This window comes from Entelurus aequoreus, linkage group LG09 (genome assembly GCF_033978785.1).
Source record: "Entelurus aequoreus isolate RoL-2023_Sb linkage group LG09, RoL_Eaeq_v1.1, whole genome shotgun sequence".
NCBI lineage: Eukaryota > Metazoa > Chordata > Actinopteri > Syngnathiformes > Syngnathidae > Entelurus > Entelurus aequoreus.
Window position 1 is genome coordinate 9,055,216 of NC_084739.1, and position 23,566 is coordinate 9,078,781.

The 23,566-nt window shown below is 34.7% G+C and overlaps 1 protein-coding gene across 1 annotated transcript in view; it reads right to left on the minus strand.

Annotated features, from left to right (window-relative positions):
• LOC133657088 (calcium-activated potassium channel subunit alpha-1a-like) overlaps nt 1–23,566 on the minus strand; it is a 626,717-nt gene that overhangs the window by 184,584 nt on the left and 418,567 nt on the right. The window contains 5 exon segments of the mRNA XM_062058010.1: nt 4,505–4,581; nt 4,678–4,764; nt 15,791–15,802; nt 18,836–18,904; nt 19,023–19,132. Coding sequence (XP_061913994.1) covers nt 4,505–4,581; nt 4,678–4,764; nt 15,791–15,802; nt 18,836–18,904; nt 19,023–19,132 — 355 coding nt within the window.

The following is a 23,566-nucleotide window of genomic DNA, read 5'->3' on the forward strand; positions in this document are numbered from 1 at the left end:
CAGCCACCAAACCGGATCCCTTCAACGCCTTGACTGCTCCTAGAAATTCTGTCCATAAAAGTTATGAACAGAACCGGTGACAAAGGGCAGCCTTGGCGGAGTCCAACCCTCACTGGAAACGGGTCCGAGGACCAAGCTCTGACTCTGATCGATCTGACAGTCCGATACCCCGTACTCTCTGAGCACTCCCCACAGGACTTCCCGAGGGACACGATCCAATGCCTTCTCCGAGTCCACAAAGCACATGTAGACTGGTTGGGCAAACTCCCATGCACCCTGCCGAGAGTATAGAGCTGGTCCACAGCTCCACGACCAGGACAAAAACCACACTGTTCCTCCTGAGTCCGAGGTTCGACTATCCAGCGTAGCCTCCTCCCCAGTACACCGGAATTGACCTTACCGTTTGTTATTTACGTAGTTTGATCATTTTCCTCGACTGGCGTACTCGCACCATGTGGTTTATTTTGTACATATCTAGCATCATCGACAAAGACACAAAGAATTGCTATGGCGACATCCAGTGGACACATTTAGAACAGCGGTTTCTTTCATTCAAAAATGTCAGGTTAATTGTTGTACTTAGGAAACGTTTGACACCCCTGCTTTAGACTCTACGTAGCGGGTTTTTTTTTTTTTAGTCGGAGCGCCATCTGAATGGACCAGTCCGGTCTGAGCACGGTGTGTCGAGATGAGAGGCGAGGAGTGGGATGCAAGAAGCTACACTGGTAGGACATGCAACAGTGATAACGGTGGGCTATTTTGCTGAAGAGTAGAGGAGGAAGGGGGTTTGGGGGGGTGGGGGTGGGGAAGGGGAGAGAACACTTGCACTTCGGATAGTAGCACACCCAATGTTTGTTTTGTTTTCTACTCACAATAAATCACTAGCAGTGAGCAGTTTAAATTACGTTCCAATGGCAGCAGGGGGGGGGGAGGAAATACATCAAGAAGTGTGTCACTGGTCATAAAGAAACATGGCAGGGAAAACAACAACAGAAGAGAACAAAATATGACAGAACACGACAGATTTACCGCTGGAAGTGTGAACGGAATAATTGGAGACTTTGTGGCGGAATCGTGGCGCGCTTGGAAGGAGGCGATTGGAGGGTCAAAGGTCACGCCACGATGTTGACGATTACTTTTGCAGGAATGTCTACTAAAATGTTTACATTTGTACACGGAGGAACTTAAGGGCCTAACGTAAGCCGTAATGGAAAATAATCAGTCATAAATCACCATTATAAAACAGTTTTAATATTCTGAGGCCTGACAAAAAGGCTTAACTCACACAGGTGTCAAACTCAAGGACCCGGGGGCCAAATCCACGTTATTTTATGTGGCCCGCGAAAGCCTGGAAATAATATGTGTTAATAAAATGCTTAATCTTTTCTAACTAAATATATTTGTTCTTTCCCTTTTGACATTAAAACAAATCATGTACTGCATGCAATTGCATATCGTTTTATTTTATTTTTTTAAATTTATTAAAAAAATATATATATATTTTTTTTTAATTATATTTTTATTATTTTATTCTATTTTTTTTAATTTCTTTTAGTTTCTTTAAAAAAAAAAAATTAAATTAAAAAAAAATAATGTTTTTTTTTAATTTATTTTTTAAAAAAAATTTATTTTGTATTTTATTTATTTTATTTTATATCTTTTATATCTCCAAAACTATTTTTAGTTGAAATACCGTTCTTAAATATCTGCTTGACTTATGATGTCAAAACAAAGTATCAATCAAATTGACAATAGATTTTACAGTTAAATTCAGCCGACTTGAGTTTTTTACCGTAAAATTAACTTTGGTACTGTTTTTTTTTCCATATACAGTAAGACACTAAAATATTTTTAAAAAACCAAAAAAAAAACATTAAAACAACAAGAAATGACTGTAAAAAAAAACAAAAAAAGGCAGCTCTGTTGCTTTAATTTTCCCGCTAAAAACAGTGGTTTTGTTTCTCCATTCCATTCCATTTATTCCATTTTTTTTATATGCTGTAAAAAAACACTGCTTTTACTGTAAAATTCTGGTGACTAAGCTGCCAGTTTTTAAAGTAAAATGTAAAATATTTTTTTGCAGCTTATGTAAAAAAACATATGTTAATGTATTACATATATAGATGTATATTCATTTTTAAACGCGGCCCACTGATTTTAGATTTGGTCCCAACATAAGCTGTAATGGAAAATAATCACTTCCAGTGTCAAACAGTTTTAACATTCCGAGGCCTCATAAAAAGGCTTAACTCACTGTTGTCAAACTCAAGGCACCTGGGGCCAAATCTGGCCCGCCACATTATTTTATGTGGCCCGCGAAAGCCAGGAAATAATATGCGTTAATAAAATGCTTAATCTTTTCTTACTAAATATATTTGTTCTTACCCTTTTGACATTAAAAAAAAATCATGTACTGCATGCAATTGCATCTCTTTTAAAATTCAATATTATCAAAATCAAAATATTATATTATTGTGTATTCCAAAACTATTTTTTGTTAAAATACTGTTCTTAAACTGAAGAAGACCGCAAAAAATTGCATTATTGGCTTTATTTTAACAAAAAAATCTTACGGTACATTAAACATTGCAAGTTTGTCCTTAAATAAAATTGTGAACATACAAAACACCGGTACTTTTTAAAGGCGGTATAGTACCGACTATCATTTATTAGTATCGCGGTACTATACAAATACCAGTATACCGTACAACCCTAGTCTGATTACAAGAACATTTGAAAACTATATGAATAACAAGACAGAATGAACCTTTTTGAGCACTTTCTCATGCTGTCAAAATCATTATTAAAGGAATATATATATATATATATATACATATAAGGGCTGCAACAACTAATCGATTAAATCGATTAAAATAAATTATAAAAATAGTTGGCGATTAGTTTAGTCATCGATTCGTTGGATCTATGCTATGTGCATGCGCAGAGGCTACTTTTTATTTTTTTTTATTTTTATTTTTTATAAACCTTTATTTATAAACTGCAACATTTACAAACAGCTGAGAAACAAAAATCAAAATAAGTATGGTGCCAGTATGCCGTTTTTTTTTCAATAAAATACTGGAAAGGATAGAAATGTAGTTTGTCTCTTTTATCCAATTATTAATCGATGAATCGAAGTAATAATCGACAGATTAATCGATTATCAAATTAGTTGTTAGTTGCAGCCCTAATATATATATATATATATATATATATATATATATATATATATATATATATATATATATATATATATATATATATGTATATATATATATATATATGTATATATATATATGTATATATGTATATATATACATATATATACATATATATGTATATATATATATACATATATATGTATAGACATATATACATATTCATACATATATACATATATATATAACACATATATATATATGTATATATGTATATATGTATGTATATATATATATATATATATATATATATATATGTTTATATATATATATATATATGTATATATATATGTATATATATACATATATATACATATATATGTATATATATATATACATATATATGTATAGACATATATACATATTCATACATATATACATATATATATAATACATATATATATATATATATGTATACATGTATGTATATATATATATATATATATATATATATGTTTATATATATATATATATATATATATATATATATATATATATATATATATATATATATATATATATATATATATATATAAAGATTACAAAAATAACAGCCTGTCTCTAAATAATTAAACAAACAGCCAGAGCATTTGTTTACAGCTGTTGTATGCAACTAACTGTAATATTTGTATGTATTGATTATTATTTTCTTTTTAAGAAGTACACATATCAATTCTCAGTTTACGGACATGACCGCAACAAATACATTTCCGGCGAAGTAAAAAATGTCGATCGGATATTTTCATAGCTCGAGCATAGAAAAACTAAATAACTGTTTTAACATTACGCGACATGAAATAACACCTTTTAGTCACCTTTACACCCTTTTAAATCCATTATCGTAAAGCTGCCCGAGGCTGAGCCAATCAGTGGCCACGATACTGAACTAGTTTGGGCTCACCTCGTGGCAAATACTGTTGATATTTCACGCTTGAGAATGCCTAATTTATGGCTTAAAACGTTGTTGAACATGCTTTAAAAAAAGACAAATAAAATCTGCGATGTGGTGAACCCGCAATATTTGAAGCGCGACGTGGCGAACATAAGCTCGGTTATTAAAAATGACACAATGGTTAAACCAAATTTTAAAAAAACTCAAATATGACACCTAGTAATCGCATAATCAGACGTTTGTATTTACCTTTAAAAAAACACCACAGTCGTGAGCAGTTTTTGGAATAGCAGGAAACACTGGAAGGTTCGGGATTGAGAGGAAGGGAAGGAGGGGGCCGGGCGGGGGGGAGGGGGGTGGTGGTGACACAAGGTCAAAGGTCGAGGCTACTCACGTCGTTTGCAGCCGCACTTCTTGATCCGCTTGGCGTCGGTGATGTCGTCGTGACAAGCTTTGCAGTAGAAAAAAGCTCTAAAAAGGGAGAAAAAACACGGTGAGCACGTCGGCGGGGGGGGGGTGGGGTGGGGGGGGGGATGAACGCCATGACAACGTTTGAAGCCGGTCGACCTCTTGACTTCTTTCGCGTCGCTGGCGATAAAAAACCCCAGCGTTCCTTCCTGCAACTTGACGTGGTTGCCCGGGTTGATGAGGATGCTGAGGACAATTCAAGAGGCAGAAGAGAAAAAGAGGCTCATCAATGTGGGGATAAAGACATGCACGGCACATGCCAATCAAGAGGAATGGTACACGCAACTTATTCACAGGGCAAACATACTCTTTGGATAGATGTCCGTTTTTTTATACATAATGAATCATAGTGATATAAAAATATGCTTGTTTTTTAAACAATTGTTGTTTTTTTAAACATGAATCATTTAATTTTAACTGTTAAAATAGTACATTAAACTTAGAGATGTCCGATAATGGATTTTTTTGCCGATATCCGATATTCCGATATTGTCCAACTCTTAATTACCGATTCCGATATCAACCGATACTGATGTATACAGTCGTGGAATAAACACATTATTATGCCTAATTTTTAGGGATGTCCGATAATGGCTTTTTGCCGATATCCGATATTCCGATATTGTCCAACCCTTTAATTACCGATACCGATATCAACCAATACCGATATCAACCGATATATACAGTCGTGGAATTAACACATTATTATGCCTAATTTGGACAACCAGGTATGGTGAAGATAAGGTACTTTTAAAAAAAATGAATCAAATAAAATAAGATAAATAAATTAAAAACATTTTCTTGAATAAAAAAGAAAGTAAAACAATATAAAATCAGTTACATAGAAACTAGTAATTAATGAAAATGAGTAAAATTAACTGTTAAAGGTTAGTACTATTAGTGGACCAGCAGCACGCACAATCATGTGTGCTTACGGACTGTATTCCTTGCAGACTGTATTGATATATATTGATATATAATGTAGGAACCACGATATTAATAACAGAAGGAAACAACCCTTTTGTGTGAATGAGTGTAAATGGGGGAGGGAGGCTTTTTGGGTTGGTGCACTAATTGTAAGTGTATCTTGTGTTTTTTATGTGGATTTAATTAAAAAAAAAAAAAAAAAAAAAAAACGATACTGATAATAAAAACACAGATACCGATAATTTCCGATATTACATTTTAACGCATTTATCGGCCGATAATATCGGCAGACTGATATTATCGGACATCTCTACTAATTTTTAACAATGTAACAAGGTTTTCCAAAAATAAATCAACTCATGTTATGGGAAAAAAAAGTGCCAACATGGCACTGCCATATTTATTATTGAAGTCACAAAGTGCGTTATTTTTTTTTTTAACATGCCTCAAAACCGCAGCTTGGAATTTGGGACATGCTGCAAGGGGTTCTGGGTATTTGTTGTGTTGTGTTTATGTCGTGTTACGGTGCGGATGTTCTCCCGAAAATGTGTTTGTCATTCTTGTTTGGTGTGGGTTCACAGTGTGGCGCATATTTGTAACAGTGTTAAAGTTGTTTATACGTCCACCCTCACTGTGGCCTGTATGGCTGTTGACCAAGTATGCCTTGCATTCACTTGTGTGTGTGAAATGCGGTAGATATTATGTGATTGGGCCGGCACGCAAAGGCAGTGCCTTTAAGGTTTATTGGCGTTCTAAAAAGTCATACATTTTACTTTTTGAAACCGATACCGATAATTTCCGATATCACATTTTAAAGCATTTATCAGCCGATAATATCAGCAGTCCGATATTATCGGACATCTCTCGTTACAATTCCATTCAGAATCGATTCTCGCAATATATTCTTTGGTATAAATTAAAATTTTTCAAAACAGGTTACAAAAGATAGTCTTGGCTGTAGATGTATGATAATAATAAATGCAAATATGGCCTGAAAAAGCCTTTATTTTTTGTTTTTTTAAAATACTTTTTAAAATCCTAATTAAGAATCAGGAATACATTTTTTTTAGCACCCCTAATGTTTATATAAATGTTGGATATTTTTCTATTGTCAAGTACAAAACCCAAAACCAGTGAAGTTGTCACGTTGTGTAAATGGTAAATAAAAACAGAATATAATGATATGCAAATCCTTTTAACTTATATTCAATTGAATAGACTACAAAGACAAGATAATTAACGTTCAAACTGGTAAACGTTGTTATTTTTTGCAAATATTAGCTCATTTGGAATTTGATGCCTGCAACGTGTTGCAAAAAAGCTGGCACAAGTGGCAAAAAAGACGGAGAAAGTTGAGGAAGGCTCATCAAACACTTATTTGGAACATCCCACAGGTGAACAGGCTAATTGGGAACAGGTGGGTGCCATGATTGGGTATAAAAGCAGCTTCCGGGAAATGTTCAGTCATTCACAAACAAGAATGGGGCGAGGGTCACCACTTTGTCAAAAAATGCATGAGCAAATTGTTTAAGAACAACATTTCTCAACCAGCTTTTGCAAGGAATTTAGGGATTTCACCATCTACGGTCCGTAATATCATCAAAAGGTTCAGAGAATCTGGAGAAATCACTGATGATATTACGGACCTTCGATCCCTCAGGCGGTACTGCATCAAAAACCGACATCAGTGTGTAAAGGACATCACCACATGGGCTCAGGAACACTTCAGAAAACCACTGTCAGTAACTACAGTTGGTCACTACATCTGTTAGTGCAAGTTAAAACTCTACTATGCAAAGCGAAAGCCATTTATCAACAACACCCAGAAATGCCGCCGGCTTCGCTGTTCATCTATGATGGACTGATGCAAAGTGGAAAAGTGTTCTGTAGTCTGACGAGTCCACATTTCAAATTGTTCTTGGAAATTGTGGACGTCGTGTCCTCCGGAACAAAGAGGAATAGAACCATCCGGACTGTTCTAGGCGCAAAGTTCAACAGCTAGCATCTGTGATGGTATTGGGGTGTATTAGTGCCCAAGACATGGGTAACTTACACATCTGTGAAGGCACCATTAATGCTGAAAGGTACATACCGGTTTTGGAGCAACATATGTTGCCATCCAATGGACGCCCCTGCTTATTTCAGCAACCTCTGTGGTACCTCTGTGACAACTTTTTTGCAGTATGTTGCTGCCATTAAATTCTAAGTTAATGATTATTTGCAACAACAAAAAAAAGATGTTTCTCAGTTTGAACATTAAATATCTTGTCTTTGCAGTCTATTCAATTGAAGATAAGTTGAAAAGTATTTGCAAATTATTGTATTCTGTTTTTATTTACGAATTGCACAAGATCACTTAAGACACGAATGCAATACAGAGAATGGACAGTAAATTGTATACATTAGGTTGGTCCATGTTTGACAGTGGGATGCCAGGGAATGGGCTTTCTTGACTTGGCTGTATTACAATGGAAACTAATTTAAATGTTGATTATTTTTGTTGACCTTTTTTAAGAGTAGATTATTGATTCAACTGTGAGTCGTACAATTATGATAATATGATACTAATAGCACCATTATGATGCTCTTGTGAATAAATGGCTGTATCATTCCCCATTAATTAGACACAAAGAGAAAACATCACACCTATTTGAAGGTTCACACACACACACATACACACACACACACGCACACACACGGGTCATTAATGGTTACCTGTGGGCAACAGTCATCAATGATGTGATTATGAAACCCAAAAAAAAACACACACAAAAGACCTTAAAGGTCCTCCACAACAGGAGCCCAGATGAAAGACTAACATGTGTTTAATTTGTAATAAATCTTTTTGTATGTATTAAATTCATAATCTTCTATAAATAGTTGGAAAATGGGAAAGTGTGTCCTCCCTCTGGGCCCTGACAAGTGTTACGGTGTATTAATAAATACAAATATCAAGGGAGCAATTGAATCCTTAAACATCAGGCTGTGCAAAGTTTCACCAAGTCAAATATCACGTCAAAACTAGATGAGGCAATTCCTGAAGGAATTGTGTGTGAATGCTCCAATGCTGAAGTTGAACTGAAATCCTGGAATTTTTTTTTTAGAATTGTTGAAGTAGAGCACCAAATTCCTGAACAGGGTGAATATTTTGAAGTTGGAATGGTTTGAATCGGATAAAAAATGTGGGAGTTGTGGAACTTTGAAGAATGTTGCATTCATTTCAATGGGAATTTTCCAAACATTTGAGAATTTCGGGAAAAGCGGGAATTTTTTTTGAAAATGGTAAAAAGCTTGAATGGTCTGAATGAGTTGAAATGGTTGGTGTTGGGATATTTCAAATCGGTAGAGAAATGTTGAAGAAGTAACATGTTGAATTGAGAAATGGTATTAAGGAATTCCTGGAATTTCGGGAATTTTTCCAGTTAAAAAAAACACTTAATTTGTTGTCCTAATTAAGAGGAATGTTTTGACGACGGAACAATTGAAGTGGCTTGAAAAATGTGGGAGGAGTAGTCGCCAGAAAAAAGGGTGGAAATAGGGCTTTTGAAAACCAGGAATTCTGGAAAATACAGGAATTTTTTTGAAATTGAAAAAAATGGTGTTTAAATTTCCAGGATGGTGGAATGTGTTGAAGGTGGAATGGTATGAATTGGTTGAAAAATGTGGAAATGGTGGAAGTTTGAAAAATGGCCAATTCATTTTCAATGGGAAAAATGTCCCGGAAAACCTGGAATTCTGGGAAATCTGGAGAATTTTTGGAATTTGTCAAGGGAAAGCCCGCGATTTCTGAATAGGCTGAACAGTTTGAAGTTGGAACGGTTTGAATCGGATTAAAACATGTGGGAATTGTGGAACTTTGAAGAATGTTGCATTCATTTCAATGGGAATTATCCAAAAATGTTGGGAATTTCGGGAAAAGCGGGCATTTTTTTTTGAAAATGGTAAAAAGCTTGAATGGTCTGAATGACTTGAAATGGTTGGTGTTGGGATATTTCAAATCGGTAGAGAAATGTTGAAGAAGTAACATGTTGAGTTGAGAAATGGTATTATGAAATTCCTGGAATTTCGGGAATTTTTCCAGTTCAAAAAAACAATTCATTTTTTTGTCCTAATTAAGAGGAATGTTTTGACGGTGAAACCGTTGAAGTGGGTTGAAAAATGTGGTAGGAGTAGTCGCCAGAAAAAAGGCTAGAAATAGGGCTTTGGAAAACCAGGAATTAAGGAAAATCCAGGAATTTTTTTAAACGTGGAAAAAAATGTGTTTAAATTTCCAGGATGGTGGAATGTGTTGAAGGTGGAATGGTATGAATTAGTTTAAAAATGTGGAAATGGTGGAAGTTTGAAAAATGGCCAATTCATTTTGAATGGGGAAAAATGTCCCGGGAAACCTGGAATTCTGGGAAATCTGGGAATTTTTAGAATGTTTCAAGGGAAAGCCCTCGATTCCCGAATAGGCTGAACAGTTTGAAGTTGGAAGGGTTTGAATCGGGTGAAAAATGTGGAAGGTAGAGCGGGCCAAAATCTGGAGAAGAAGAAGAAGTTGAATAATAATAATAAATAGATGAATTTTGGTGTAGAAAACCATATGTATGAATGCATTGGAGCATTCACACAATAAATGAATTATAAACAAAAAGACACTCAGATTGAATAGCCCCCATAGAGAAAACGGGCATGCTCATAAATCCAAAAGAGATTAAAAAAATCAACGACAGTTCCACGTTACAACGTTGCTGCCCCGATGTGAGATGTTCCAGACGTGGACTTCATGGAGAGCATCTCATATTGTGAGCAACAAGGCCGGACTTCGGTGTGTGTGAAGGTTGTCATGCAGAAAAAGCACAACAGCGTGAGTGGACAGAAAAGAAGGACAGGTAAAGGGACAGGTGCGTAGATGCAGACGGTTGCAGTAACTTCTGTGCAGTTGGATTGTTTCTCAAACACCAAACTGACAGGAAGTGAGCTGACATCTACTGGAGAGACACACACGTGGGCGTGGACTGGGACAAGCACGTACACACACACATATTTGGTCCTTTCTCCCGTTTGATTGCACACACAAAACAAACACACACACACACACATACATGCACAGCAAGTGATGGAATGGAGAATGTTTGGGGTGGGGGATGGGTGTGGTTTTAAATGTGGATACAGTTAAAGCTATCCAAAATTTCCATGCCTTTTGTTTTGTTTTTGCCGCGTTCACACTTGTGGTTCAGACCCCCGGTTTGGACCAAATATATATAAAAAAAAGTTGGTTTGCACTTTGTTTCGCTGAGCGTTCACACTGGTGTTTGCGTCATGTGACCAAAGGCGTGAGATGGAGTGACATAACTCAAATAGTCTGACCAAAAGTACCTACTGCTGGGTTATATTAATATTGTACTATTTATTTCACAAAAAGTTTTAAATACGTACTTTTAAAGAGCATTGTCACACGCACAGATTACAGTGTTTCCCATAGGACTGGAATGTACCGTGTTTTTTCGGACTTTTTTCCAACGCTTTGTGACCTGCGGATTATAAAACGGCGCAGCTAATTTATGGATTTTTCTTGGTTTGTATTCAACAAAATAGGGTTGTCCTGATACCAATATTTTGGTATTGGTAATAATAATAATAATAATAATAATAGATTTTGTTTGTAAAAATCACTTAACAACCTCAAAGTGCTACAGTGTATTGAAAAATAAAAATAAAAGGATAATAAAAAATAAATAAAAATAAAAACTAAAACAGCCAAATAGCTAAAACTAGTATGCATATATCTAAAAAAAAAAAAAAAGAAGGGTTTTTAAAACTTTTTTAAAAGCATCCACAGGGTTGTCCCGATACCAATATTTTGGTATTGATAATAATAATAATAATAATATTAATAGATTGTATTTGTAAAAAGCACTTTACATTGAGTAAACAACCTCAAAGTGCTACAGTGTATTAAAAACTAAAAATAAAAATAAAAGGATAATAAAGAATAAATAAAAATAAAAACTAGAGCAGCCAAATAGCTAAAACTAGTATGCATATATCTAAAAAAAAAAAAAAAAAAAAAAGGCTTTTTTAAAAAGAAGGGTTTTTAAGCCTTTTTTAAAAGCATCCACAGGGTTGTCCCGATACCAATATTTTGGTATTGGTAATAATAATAATAATAATAGATTTTATTTGTAAAAATCACTTAACAACCGCAAAGTGCTACAGTGTATTGAAAAATAAAAATAAAAGGATAATAAAAAATAAATAAAAATAAAAACTAAAACAGCCAAATAGCTAAAACTAGTATGCATGTATTTTTTTTTTTTTAAAAAGAGGCTTTTTTTAAAAGACGGGTTTTTAAGCCTTTTTTAAAAGTATCCACAGGGTTGTCCCGATACCAACATTTTGGTATTGATAATAATAATAATAATATTAATAGATTTTATTTGTAAAAAGCACTTTACATTGAGTAAACAACCTCAAAGTGCTACAGTGTATTAAAAACTAAAAATAAAAATAAAAGGATAATAAAGAATAAATAAAAATAAAAACTAGAACAGCCAAATAGCTAAAACTAGTATGCATATATCTAAAAAAAACAAAAAAACAGGCTTTTTTAAGAAGAAGGGTTTTTAAGCCTTTTTTAAAAGCATCCACAGGGTTGTCCCGATACCAATATTTTGGTATTGGTAATAATAATAATAATAATAGATTTTATTTGTAAAAATCACTTAACAACCTCAAAGTGCTACAGTGTATTGAAAAATAAAAATAAAAGGATAATAAAAAATAAATAAAAATAAAAACTAAAACAGCCAAATAGCTAAAACTAGTATGCATATATTTTTTTTTAAAAAGAGGCTTTTTTAAAAAGACGGGTTTTTAAGCCTTTTTTAAAAGCATCCACAGGGTTGTCCCGATACCAATATTTTGGTATTGATAATAATAATAATAATAATAATATTAATAGATTTTATTTGTAAAAAGCACTTTACATTGAGTAAACAACCTCAAAGTGCTACAGTGTATTAAAAAATAAAAATAAAAATAAAAGGATAATAAAAAATAAATAAAAATAAAAACTAGAACAGCCAAATAGCTAAAACTAGTATGCATATATCTAAAAAAAACAAAAACAGGCTTTTTTAAAAAGAAGGGTTTTTAAGCCTTTTTTAAAAGCATCCACAGGGTTGTCCCGATACCAATATTTTGGTATTGATAATAATAATAATAATATTAATAGATTTTATTTGTAAAAAGCACTTTACATTGAGTAAACAACCTCAAAGTGCTACAGTGTATTAAAAACTAAAAATAAAAGGATAATAAAAAATAAATAAAAATAAAAACTAGAACAGCCAAATAGCTAAAACTAGTATGCATATATCTAAAAAAAACAAAAAAAGGCTTTTTTAAAAAGAAGGGTTTTTAAGCCTTTTTTAAAAGCATCCACAGGGTTGTCCCGATACCAATATTTTGGTATTGGTAATAATAATAATAATAATAGATTTTATTTGTAAAAATCACTTAACAACCTCAAAGTGCTACAGTGTATTGAAAAATAAAAATAAAAGGATAATAAAAAAATAAAAAAAATAAAAACTAAAACAGCCAAATAGCTAAAACTAGTATGCATATATTTTTTTTTTTAAAAAGAGGCTTTTTTAAAAAGACGGGTTTTTAAGCCTTTTTTAAAAGCATCCACAGGGTTGTCCCGATACCAATATTTTGGTATTGATAATAATAATAATAATATTAATAGATTTTATTTGTAAAAAGCACTTTACATTGAGTAAACAACCTCAAAGTGCTACAGTGTATTAAAAACTAAAACTGATAATAAAAAATAAATAAAAATAAAAACTAGAACAGCCAAATAGCTAAAACTAGTATGCATATTTTTTTTTTATTTTAAAAAGAGGCTTTTTTAAAAAGAAGGGTTTTTAAGCCTTTTTTAAAAGCATCCACAGTCTGTGGTGCCCTCAGGTGGTCAGGGAGAGCGTTCCACAGAATGGGAGCGGCGGAGCTTTGTCCTCGGAGGTTGGAGGAGGTTAGCCTGGCTGGAGCGGAGGTGTCGTGTGGAGGATTTGGGGGTGGGTAGTTCTTTGAGGTAGAGGGGGGCATTTCCATGGAGGCACTGGTGGGTTAGTAGGGAGACTTTGTATTCAATCCTGAGTGGAACAGGAAGCCAGTGAAGGGATTTGAGAGTTGGTGTGATGTGGTCGTATTTCCGCACTCTCATCAGGATCCTAGCAGCACTATTCTGTATGTATTGCAGCTTCTGGATGTTCTTGCTGGGGATCCCGACAAGAAGTGAGTTGCAGTAGTCTAGCATGTTGGTACCAACATGTATTTCCATACTTTTCAAAATTAAGGGCGCTACCGAACATGCTCGTCTGCTCGTAAAACCAGCAATGTCACGACGTGACGACGACGAGGGGGCCAGGGGGTGGGGGACCGGTACTTTTTAGATGCGGTATAGTACCGACTATGATTAATTAGTATCGCGGTACTATAGTAATACCGGGCCTAGTACCTAGTACAGAGTTGGAATGACAAGCTACACACAGTTCCAGTGTAAAGTATTTGCAAAAAAACTAGCAGCGCATTTTTATTCTGTGGTGGTCCAAATTTATTTGCGGTGGGCCGCCACAGAAAAAGATATGTATGGGAAACACTGCAGAGCAAACCTTCTAACCGGACCAAACACGACAAGTGTGAACGCACCCTAAGAAGCGAGAATTGGCGCTAAGGGACAAGACTACGCTGTTTGGTGTTATATGACCGCTGATGGCGGGGAATGAGTCGACTTATTGCAGGTCCAGAATGTAGAAGAAGAAGGTTATCAGTTTTATCGGCAGCACATCTGAAGACATCAATTTTTTTTATTATTATTATTTTTTTATTTTTTTTATTTTTTCTGTCTTTCCTCTGGTGAGGGCGGTCGCATTTTTTTCCGCTCCCTTCTTCTCCCTGCGTGCTCTCTTTGTTTTGTCTTGTCTACACTTTTTTGAAGCCTCTTTCTTTGCGCTGTCCTCCAAATCTAAACATCAGACATGGAAATGCTCAGCTGGACTCTCGACTCAATTGACAAAATCTGAACTGAATCGCAAGATGGATCACATCATGGAAAAGCTGGTTGAAAGGGGAAAAATTGGACATGAGGGCCAGCATGGACGAATAGAACTGACAAGCCATTGTAATGTCTGCTCGCGGAAAAACAAAAATCCTAATCTACGATTTGACTCCCTCGAATGGCCTTGACGCAGGAGCAGGCTGTTCTGAAAACATCCCCCGAGGACACCTCAATGATGGACCCTTTTGACCTCCCTCCCTCCTCAACGACACCTGGAGTCGAACTTTTGCTTGCATGCAGAACGGCCCCAGGCCTATGGACACTGCATCAACACACCCAAGACAATGGGCATATACACACATACCCCCCTTCCCCCACTCCACGCCTTCGCCACAGCTTGATTCCCCTTTGGGGTGATGGACGGCTGGCAGCGCTTCACAGCAGCAGTCGACCTCCAGGGCCCCAACTCCCCCCACCCCTGTTGCGAGTTGTTGTGATTAAATGTAACATGTTTATGTGTGCATGGCATGGAGGTTTTTTCCCACTCCAGACTAGGCCCCCTTAGGAGCCCAGTCTAGATTGTACTTTTTTTACTCATCATCTTCCCCAGCGTTTTACCTTTTTCCCACCTTTTACGGGGCCCCTCGTGTCGACCCATCAGCATACCTGTTCTGTAACCCTGTACACTGTTTGTTTGTCTAATCTTGAACAGGTTTGTGCTGAAAACATAGTTTCGTTGTACTTGTTGCAATGACAATAAAGACCTACCCTATCCTATCTTATCCCTATCTGCGTGTGCTAGCGCCAACCACGAAGGCACAGATCGGACGGCCGTCAAGTCATCGGATTTGAACCAAAACAAAGGTAACAAGTTAGGTCACAACTGAGGAAAAGGGAACTGAAAGAGTGAGAGGACTCGACGAAGCGAAGGGCTGGCATAAGAGGACAAAATCAAAGGTAGATGTGGAGAGGGTGAGCGTTTGGCCTTGGTACAGCGACAACAGCAAAGACAAGGACTCCTACAAACACGTCCAAATTGAGCTAGCTGGCTTTTTCTGCCTGCAAAGAAGTTAGTGCATTGAGCACAAGGGGACACCAGAAAGATATCAAAGACAAGAGTTAGGAGTGTGTGAGATAGCGTTTGGGGGGCTGGGGAGACTCCCAAAGTCAGAAGCGTTAAAGTAGTGGCGATTGGAGCGCAACTTTGGAAGTAAGATAGGGAAGAGGGCGTACCGCTTTCGGCTTCTGCAAACAACAAGAACAAAATCTCAAATCAAACAGTTATCATCCACATCAAAGGAAATGGAGAAGAACAACCAACGCTTTCCCGACGTTTGGATGCTTTATCGGGAGTTAAAGTTGAGGCCTCAAAGAACTCAGTTTGAGTTTGACGCTAAAGTAAACTTAAAGACCCTAGTGGGGTGATACTTTGGGGGTATCTTTGACACGGGGGAGTGGGAGTAGGATTGTACAAAGGAGGATTAGAGCCACACTGACAAACAAATAATGCTACAGTACAAGTTGAAATATTACAGGAACCATGTTGGAATTTGGCGTGAAATACAATATATTGCCAAATGTATTTGAATGCATATATGTTTAAGAGTTCTTTCTTTATTCATAGTCGTGTTTAAAGCAGCTAGTGTTATTCCATTTGTACTCTTTCTATGTTTTCATTTTATGTCCGCAAAGTAAACTGTGTGTTTTGCCTTGAAGGCTTGCAATGTAGGAGTTGGAGTACTCCCTTATATCTTATCTATAGTAGAACAATGAGACTGTGTTCCTTTCTGGAGAGGGTGGGGGCTGTTTGCGTATTCTAGGAGTTGTCTCTTTCTGTTTGAATGTTAGACCATCCCGGACGAGCCCCCAAATTGTTGCGTCTTAACAGTATTCCTTCTCAGGGGAATTAAAGTCACTGGTCAATCCCAAGTTCTTTCAGATGACATATATGCAGAGTAAGAAGGACCATCCCGAGAAGCCGGTGTGAATGTATTGATGTGTACTTAATATTTACCACTCAGGGGACAGAAGCTGAACTTTTCGTCCTTTCAGTAATTTTTTGCTGTATTTTGGCTAACATTATATGTGATCTTTCTTAAGAGTGTTTCTCATGTGTCAAAATGTTCATAGGTGGGAATAAAAACACTTCTGGATTCATATTATTAATGCTCATTCAGCCCTAAAAAAATATACCAAACAAGTAAGTTTTTATTTTATTTTAACCCTTTGAATGCCTTTTGATCAAATTAAATTATGTCAGTGATCAATTACAGTAAAAATGTGCATAACATGAGTTATTTTACTTATTTAAACCTGTAACATTATCTGATTAAAAGACCTTCAAAAGGGAAAAATAAATAAATAAATAAATATATATATATATATATATATATATATATATATATATATATATATATATATATATATATATATATATATATATATATATATATATATATATATATATATATATATATATATAACCTGTAACATTATCTGATTAAAAGACCTTCAAAAGGGAAAAATAAATAAATAAATATATATATATATATATATATATATATATATATATATATATATATATATATATATATATATATATATATATATATATGTGTGTGTGTGTGTGTGTGTGTATATATATACTGTGTGTATATATATATATATATATATATATATATATATATATATATATATATATATATATATATATATATATATATATATATATATATATATATATATATATATATATATATATATATAGTTCGATATTTTGGTTGAGGACTGAAGTTTAATAAGAGATTTGAGAAAAATAAAAATGAAGTTAATTAAAATTGAAGATAATTAAAATTGAATGTTAAGCCATTCTTTTATGATGAAAAAAAACAAACAATACAACCGGAAGGGCCCACAAAAGTTATCTTAGTATTATTTTACTAGAAAAACAGACCTAATATTATAGAAATTAAGTTGTATTTTTTATGAGAGAAAATATAGAAATAAAGTATTATTTGTTACACAAGTTGTGAAATTTCAGATATCAATTACAGTACAAATTTCGCATAACATGAGTCATTTTACTCATTCAAACCTGCAACATTATCTGATTAAAAGGCCTTCAAATGGAAAAAAATAAAATAAATAAAAAAATACATATGTTCTATAGTTTTGTTTAGGACTGAAGTTTATCAGGAGATTTGAGCAAACAAGTAAAACAAATACAAATAAAAATAAATCCAAAATGTTGACTACAAAGGCGGATGCGTGCAATTTTTCAGGACTTATGCAGATCCCAAATACACATCAGCAGGTGCCAGAAGGTAAGAAAAGTTGCTTTTGCATAACATTGCGAAACAAAACGCCAGATATGTCTTACCTTATACACACACCATAATAACACTCCTATGTTGAAGCACAGTACAATCCATCAAGCGGTGCGGCTTCATAGCTTACCAAAGTCGTATTAAAACATTTTATGATGAAAAAAAACAACCAATACAACCGGACAAGCCCCCAAAATGTATCTAAGTATTATTTTACTGGAAAAACAGACCTTTTGAGTGCCGTGTGTAATGTTCTACATTTTCGATGGAACATATAAAATGTTGGTGTTGTTTACTTGAGTCATATTGCAGTCTACACGTACCTCTTATGTGTGACTGCCATCTACTGGTCACACTTATCATTACACCATGTACCAAATAAAATAGCTTTGAGGTGGGTATGCTCAACCAAAATATATTCCTTACTATAGGCGCACCGGGTTAAAAGGCACACTGTCGAGTTTTGAGAGAAAAAAAAGATTTTAAGTGTGCCTTATAGTCCGGAAAATACGGTACTTTTCACTATGGCTCTAATACTGCTTTGCCGGAGCAGTGCACGTGTGTGTTTTGGGGGAAGGGGGAGTAAAGCCGACAGGAAAACAAGAGAAGTTAAGAAAAATTGAGCATGGAAATCAAAAAGTGCAGCAGACAACAGTACGTACTGTATCGCTGAAATCGACCTTAGAATCGCTGTCTGCAAGACTTAATTGACCTTGTTATTGCGGAATCAGGGCTAGCACTAGACTACCATTTAGCAGGAGGAATGAGTCATTTAATGGTTGGTATGGATCCAAACATCTGTGGAAGAATGAAAAAGGGTGCATGCTCTCTGTCACCGAGTTAGTGTTCTTATTACATTTGATGCTATACCATCAAATGCGTTGCAACATCACGTGTCATGGTAGTGTTTGTGGGGTAGGCGGGACTTTTTTCCTCCACATACTGTACAAACCTGCTCTCTCTTTGCTCCGACTTGTACTCGATGGCAATGAGCAACAGCTTCAGCTTCACATAACACAGCCTGAAACGTAGGTCGTGGAGATGTTAGAGAGGCGGTGGCTCGCTCCCGGGCGGACGACAACAACTTACCGTCGGCGGTGGTGGTCTCGGAGGGTGGGGCAGAAAGAAGGGGTACTTACTCGCACACGGTGGGGAAGGAGAGGCCCACAAAGGCACTGGACAAATACTCTGTGTACATCTCATTAGCCACTCCTTCAAGGTAATACTTCTGCCAGGTGTCCTCCTCGATCTGGGGGGTGGGGATGGTAGAAAAGTCATGAATACATATTTACAGTCAAGTTGACATACACTTGTGAAGGACATAATGTCATGGCTGTCTTGAGTTTCCAATCATTTATACAACTCGACAAAAATTGAGCTGTTTGGCCACAATACCCAGCAATAGCTGAGGTCTTTAATCCCAGGAACACAATTTCTACCGTAAAGCATGGTGGTGGTAGTATTATGCTCTGGGCCTGTTTTGCTGCCAATGGAACTGGTGCTTTAACAGAGAGTAAATGGGACAATGAAAAAGGAGGATTACCTCCAAATTCTTCAGGACAACCTAAAATCATCAGCCCGGAGGTTGGATCTTGGGCGCAGTTGGGTGTTCCAACAGGACAATCACCCCCAAACACACGTCAAAAGTGGTAAAGGAATGACTAAATCAGGCTAGAATTAAGGTTTTGGAATGGCCTTCCCAAAGTCCTGACTTAAACGTGTGGACAATGCTGAAGAAACAAGTCTGTGTCAGAAAACCAACACATTTAGCTGAACTGCACCAATTTTGTCAAGAGGAATGGTCAAAAATTCCACCAGAAGCTTGTGGATGGCTACCAAAAGTGCCTTATTGCAGTGAAACTTGCCAAGGGACATGTAAGCAAATATTAACATTGCTGTATGTATACTTTTGACCCAGCACATTTGCTCACATTTCCAGTAGACCCATAATAAATTCATAAAAGAACCAAACTTCATGAATGTTTTTTGGTGACCAACAAGTATGTGCTCCAATCACTACATCACTAAAAATGAGAGTTGTAGAAATGATTGGAAACTCAAGACAGCCATGACATTATGTTCTTTACAAGTGTATGTCAACTTTTGACCATGATTGTACATATCTGCATACTGTACATGTACAAGTACATATACATACATACACTCATGCACATAATCACGTTTCATCAAACACATATTAACGTTGTTGCCCTAGGGCAGGGGTCACCAACCTTTTTGAAACCAAGAGCTACTTCTTGGGTACTGATTAATGCGAAGGGCTACCAGTTTGATACACACTTCAATAAATGGCCAGAAATAGCCAATTTGCTCAATTTACCTTTAACTCTATGTTATTATTAATAATGAATGATATTTACACTTAATTGAACGGTTTAAAAGAGGAGAAAACACGAAAAAAATGACAAATACATTTTGAAACATAGTTTATCTTCAATTTCGACTCTTTAAAATTCAAAATTCAACCGAAAAAAAGAGGAGAAAAACTAGCTAATTCGAATCTTTTTTTAAAAATAAAAAAAATAATTTATGGAACATCATTAGTAATTTTTCCTGATTAAGATTAATTTTAGAATTTTGATGACATGTTTTAAATAGGTTAAAATCCAATCTACACTTTGTAGGAATATATAACAAATTGGACCAAGCTATATTTCTAACAAAGACAAATCATTATTTCTTCTAGATTTTCCAGAACAAAAATTTTAAAAGAAATTCAAAAGACTTTGAAATAAGATTCAAATTTGATTCTACAGATTTTCTAGATTTGCCAGAATAATTTTTTTGAATTTTAATCATAATAAGTTTGAAGAAATATTTCACATATATTCTTCGTCGAAAAAACAGAAGCTAAAATGAAGAATTAAATTAAAATTTATTTATTATTCTTTACAATAAAAAAATACATTTACTTGAACATTGATTTAAATTGTCAGGAAAGAAGAGGAAGGAATTTAAAAGGTAAAAAGGTATATGTGTTTAAAAATCCTAAAATCATTTTTAAGGTTGTATTTTTTCTCTAAAATTGTCTTTCTGAAAGTTATAAGAAGCAAAGTAAAAAAATTAATGAATTTATTCAAACAAGTGAAGACCAAGTCTTTAAAATATTTTCTTGGATTTTCAAATTCTATTTGAGTTTTGTCTCTTTTAGAATTAAAAATGTCGGGCAAAGCGAGACCAGCTTGCTAGTAAATAAATAACATTTAAAAAATAGAGGCAGCTCACTGGTAAGTGCTGCTATTTGAGCTATTTTTAGAACAGGCCAGCGGGCTACTCATCTGGTCCTTACGGGCTACCTGGTGCCCGCGGGCACCGCGTTGGTGACCCCTGCCCTAGGGTAAAATGGGTAACGCAGGGCACACTGACAAAGCCTAACCTATTGTTACTATAACAATCTACAAGGTTAATATAGTCTGCTTCTCTTTCTTCCCCTCCATTTATCTGTTTTTGTTATTTTTGTATTTCAAGTTATCATTATGTATTGTTGAATATGAACAATTGTACTGTGGATAATAGAGGTAATTATTAGAGAGGTTATCGGCCGATAAATGCTTTAAAATGTAATATCGGAAATTATCTGTATCAATTTTATTTAATTTTTTTTTTTTTTTTTTTTTATTAAATCAACATAAAAAACACAAGATACACTTACAATTAGTGCACCAAACCAAAAAAACCTCCCTCCCCCATTTACACTCATTCACACAAAAGGGTTGTTTCTTTCTGTTATTAATATTCTGGTTCCTACATTATATATCAATATATATCAATACAGTCTGCAAGGGATACAGTCCGTAAGCACACATGATTGTGCGTGCTGCTGGTCCACTAATAGTACTAACCCTTAACAGTTAATTTTACTCATTTTCATTCATTACTAGTTTCTATGTAACTGTTTTTATATTGTTTTACTTTCTTTTTTATTCAAGAATTTTTTTTAAATTTATTTATCTTATCTTATTTTGTTTTATTAATTTTAAAAAAAAGGACCTTATCTTCACCATACCTGGTTGTCCAAGTTAGGCAAAATAATGTGTTAATTCCACGACTGTACTAATAGTACTAACCTTTAACAGTTAATTTTACTCATTTTCATTCATTACTAGTTTCTATGTAACTGTTTTTATATTGTTTTACTTTCTTTTGTATTCAAGAAAATGTTTTTAATTTATTTATCTTATTTTATTTTATTATTATTTTTAAAAAGGACCTTATCTTCACCATACCTTAGGCATAATTATGTGTTAATTCCACAACTGTATATATTGTATCCGTTGGTATCGGTAATTAAGAGTTGGACAATATCAGAATATCGGATATCGGACATCCCTAGTAATTATTGTTATTATTAACTATAGTGCTTTTTCTATTGGTATTTGAATTGCTCCATTTGTAGTGTAATAATGCTCATTGTCATTTCTGTATTATTTATTTCACTGACTGATTCTTTGCTATCACTTTTACCATCATATTTGTACATATTCTATTTGCTGATGTTGCTTTATTGTTGTTCTGTTGTTATTTTTGTTGTGTTTGCTGTTGTTGTTGTTGTCCTCTCTTTGTCTTATCCCCCTCTTGTCCCCACTATTTCCCCCTCCGTCTTCCTTTTTTCCCTCTTTCTAACCCCTCCTGCTCCGGCCCGGCTGCACCAAATGATAATATAAATCCATTTAATAATGTCAAATACAAATAAGGCAACAAGATAAGTATCCATCTTTTGGCTTTTTGCCGATATCCGATATTCCGATATTGTCCAACTCCGATATCAACCAATACCGATATATACAGTCGTGGAATTAACACATTATTTTGCCTAACTTGGACAACCAGGTATGGTGAAGATAAGGTCCTTTTTTTAAAAATTAATAAAACAAAATAAGATAAATAAATTTAAAAAAAATTATTGAATAAAAAAGAAAGTAAAACAATATAAAAACAGTTACATAGAAACTAGTAATTAATGAAAATGAGTAAAATTAACTGTTAAAGGTTAGTACTATTAGTGGACCAGCAGCACGCACAATCATGTGTGCTTACGGACTGTATCCCTTGCAGACTGTATTGATATATATTGATATATAATGTAGGAACCAGAATATTAATAACAGAAAGAAACAACCCTTTTGTGTGAATGAGTGTAAATGGGGGAGGGAGGTTTTTTGGGTTGGTGCACTAATTGTAAGTGTATCTTGTGTTTTTTAAGTTGATTTAATAAAAAATGTTTTAAAAAAAAACGATACCGATAATAGAAAAACCGATACTGATTATTTCCGATATTACATTTTAAAGCATTTATCGGGCGATATCGGACATATCTACTCTTTTGTAAAGTACATTTGTACAGCCGATATGGGCATCTACATCAATTATATGATTTGCCTGAGAAGCTGGACAGGACAACAAAAAAAAAAAAAAAAATTAAAAAAAAAAAAAAAAAAGGGCCGTTTCGTCTTCTAGTCGTCCATAGAGTTTCTACTTGTATGTATTCATAATTCACTTTAAGTGTCGTTTGTAAGTTTTGCAATGTAACTACAACTATTCATACTTACTAAATTGACCCATGTGTGATGTCTGTAGGAGTGTTTTCAGAAAGTGAATGTGGTCTGCAGATGTGGAGCCCGGTCATTACACCAGGATCCGTCATCTTAGCGTCAGGAGAATAGCT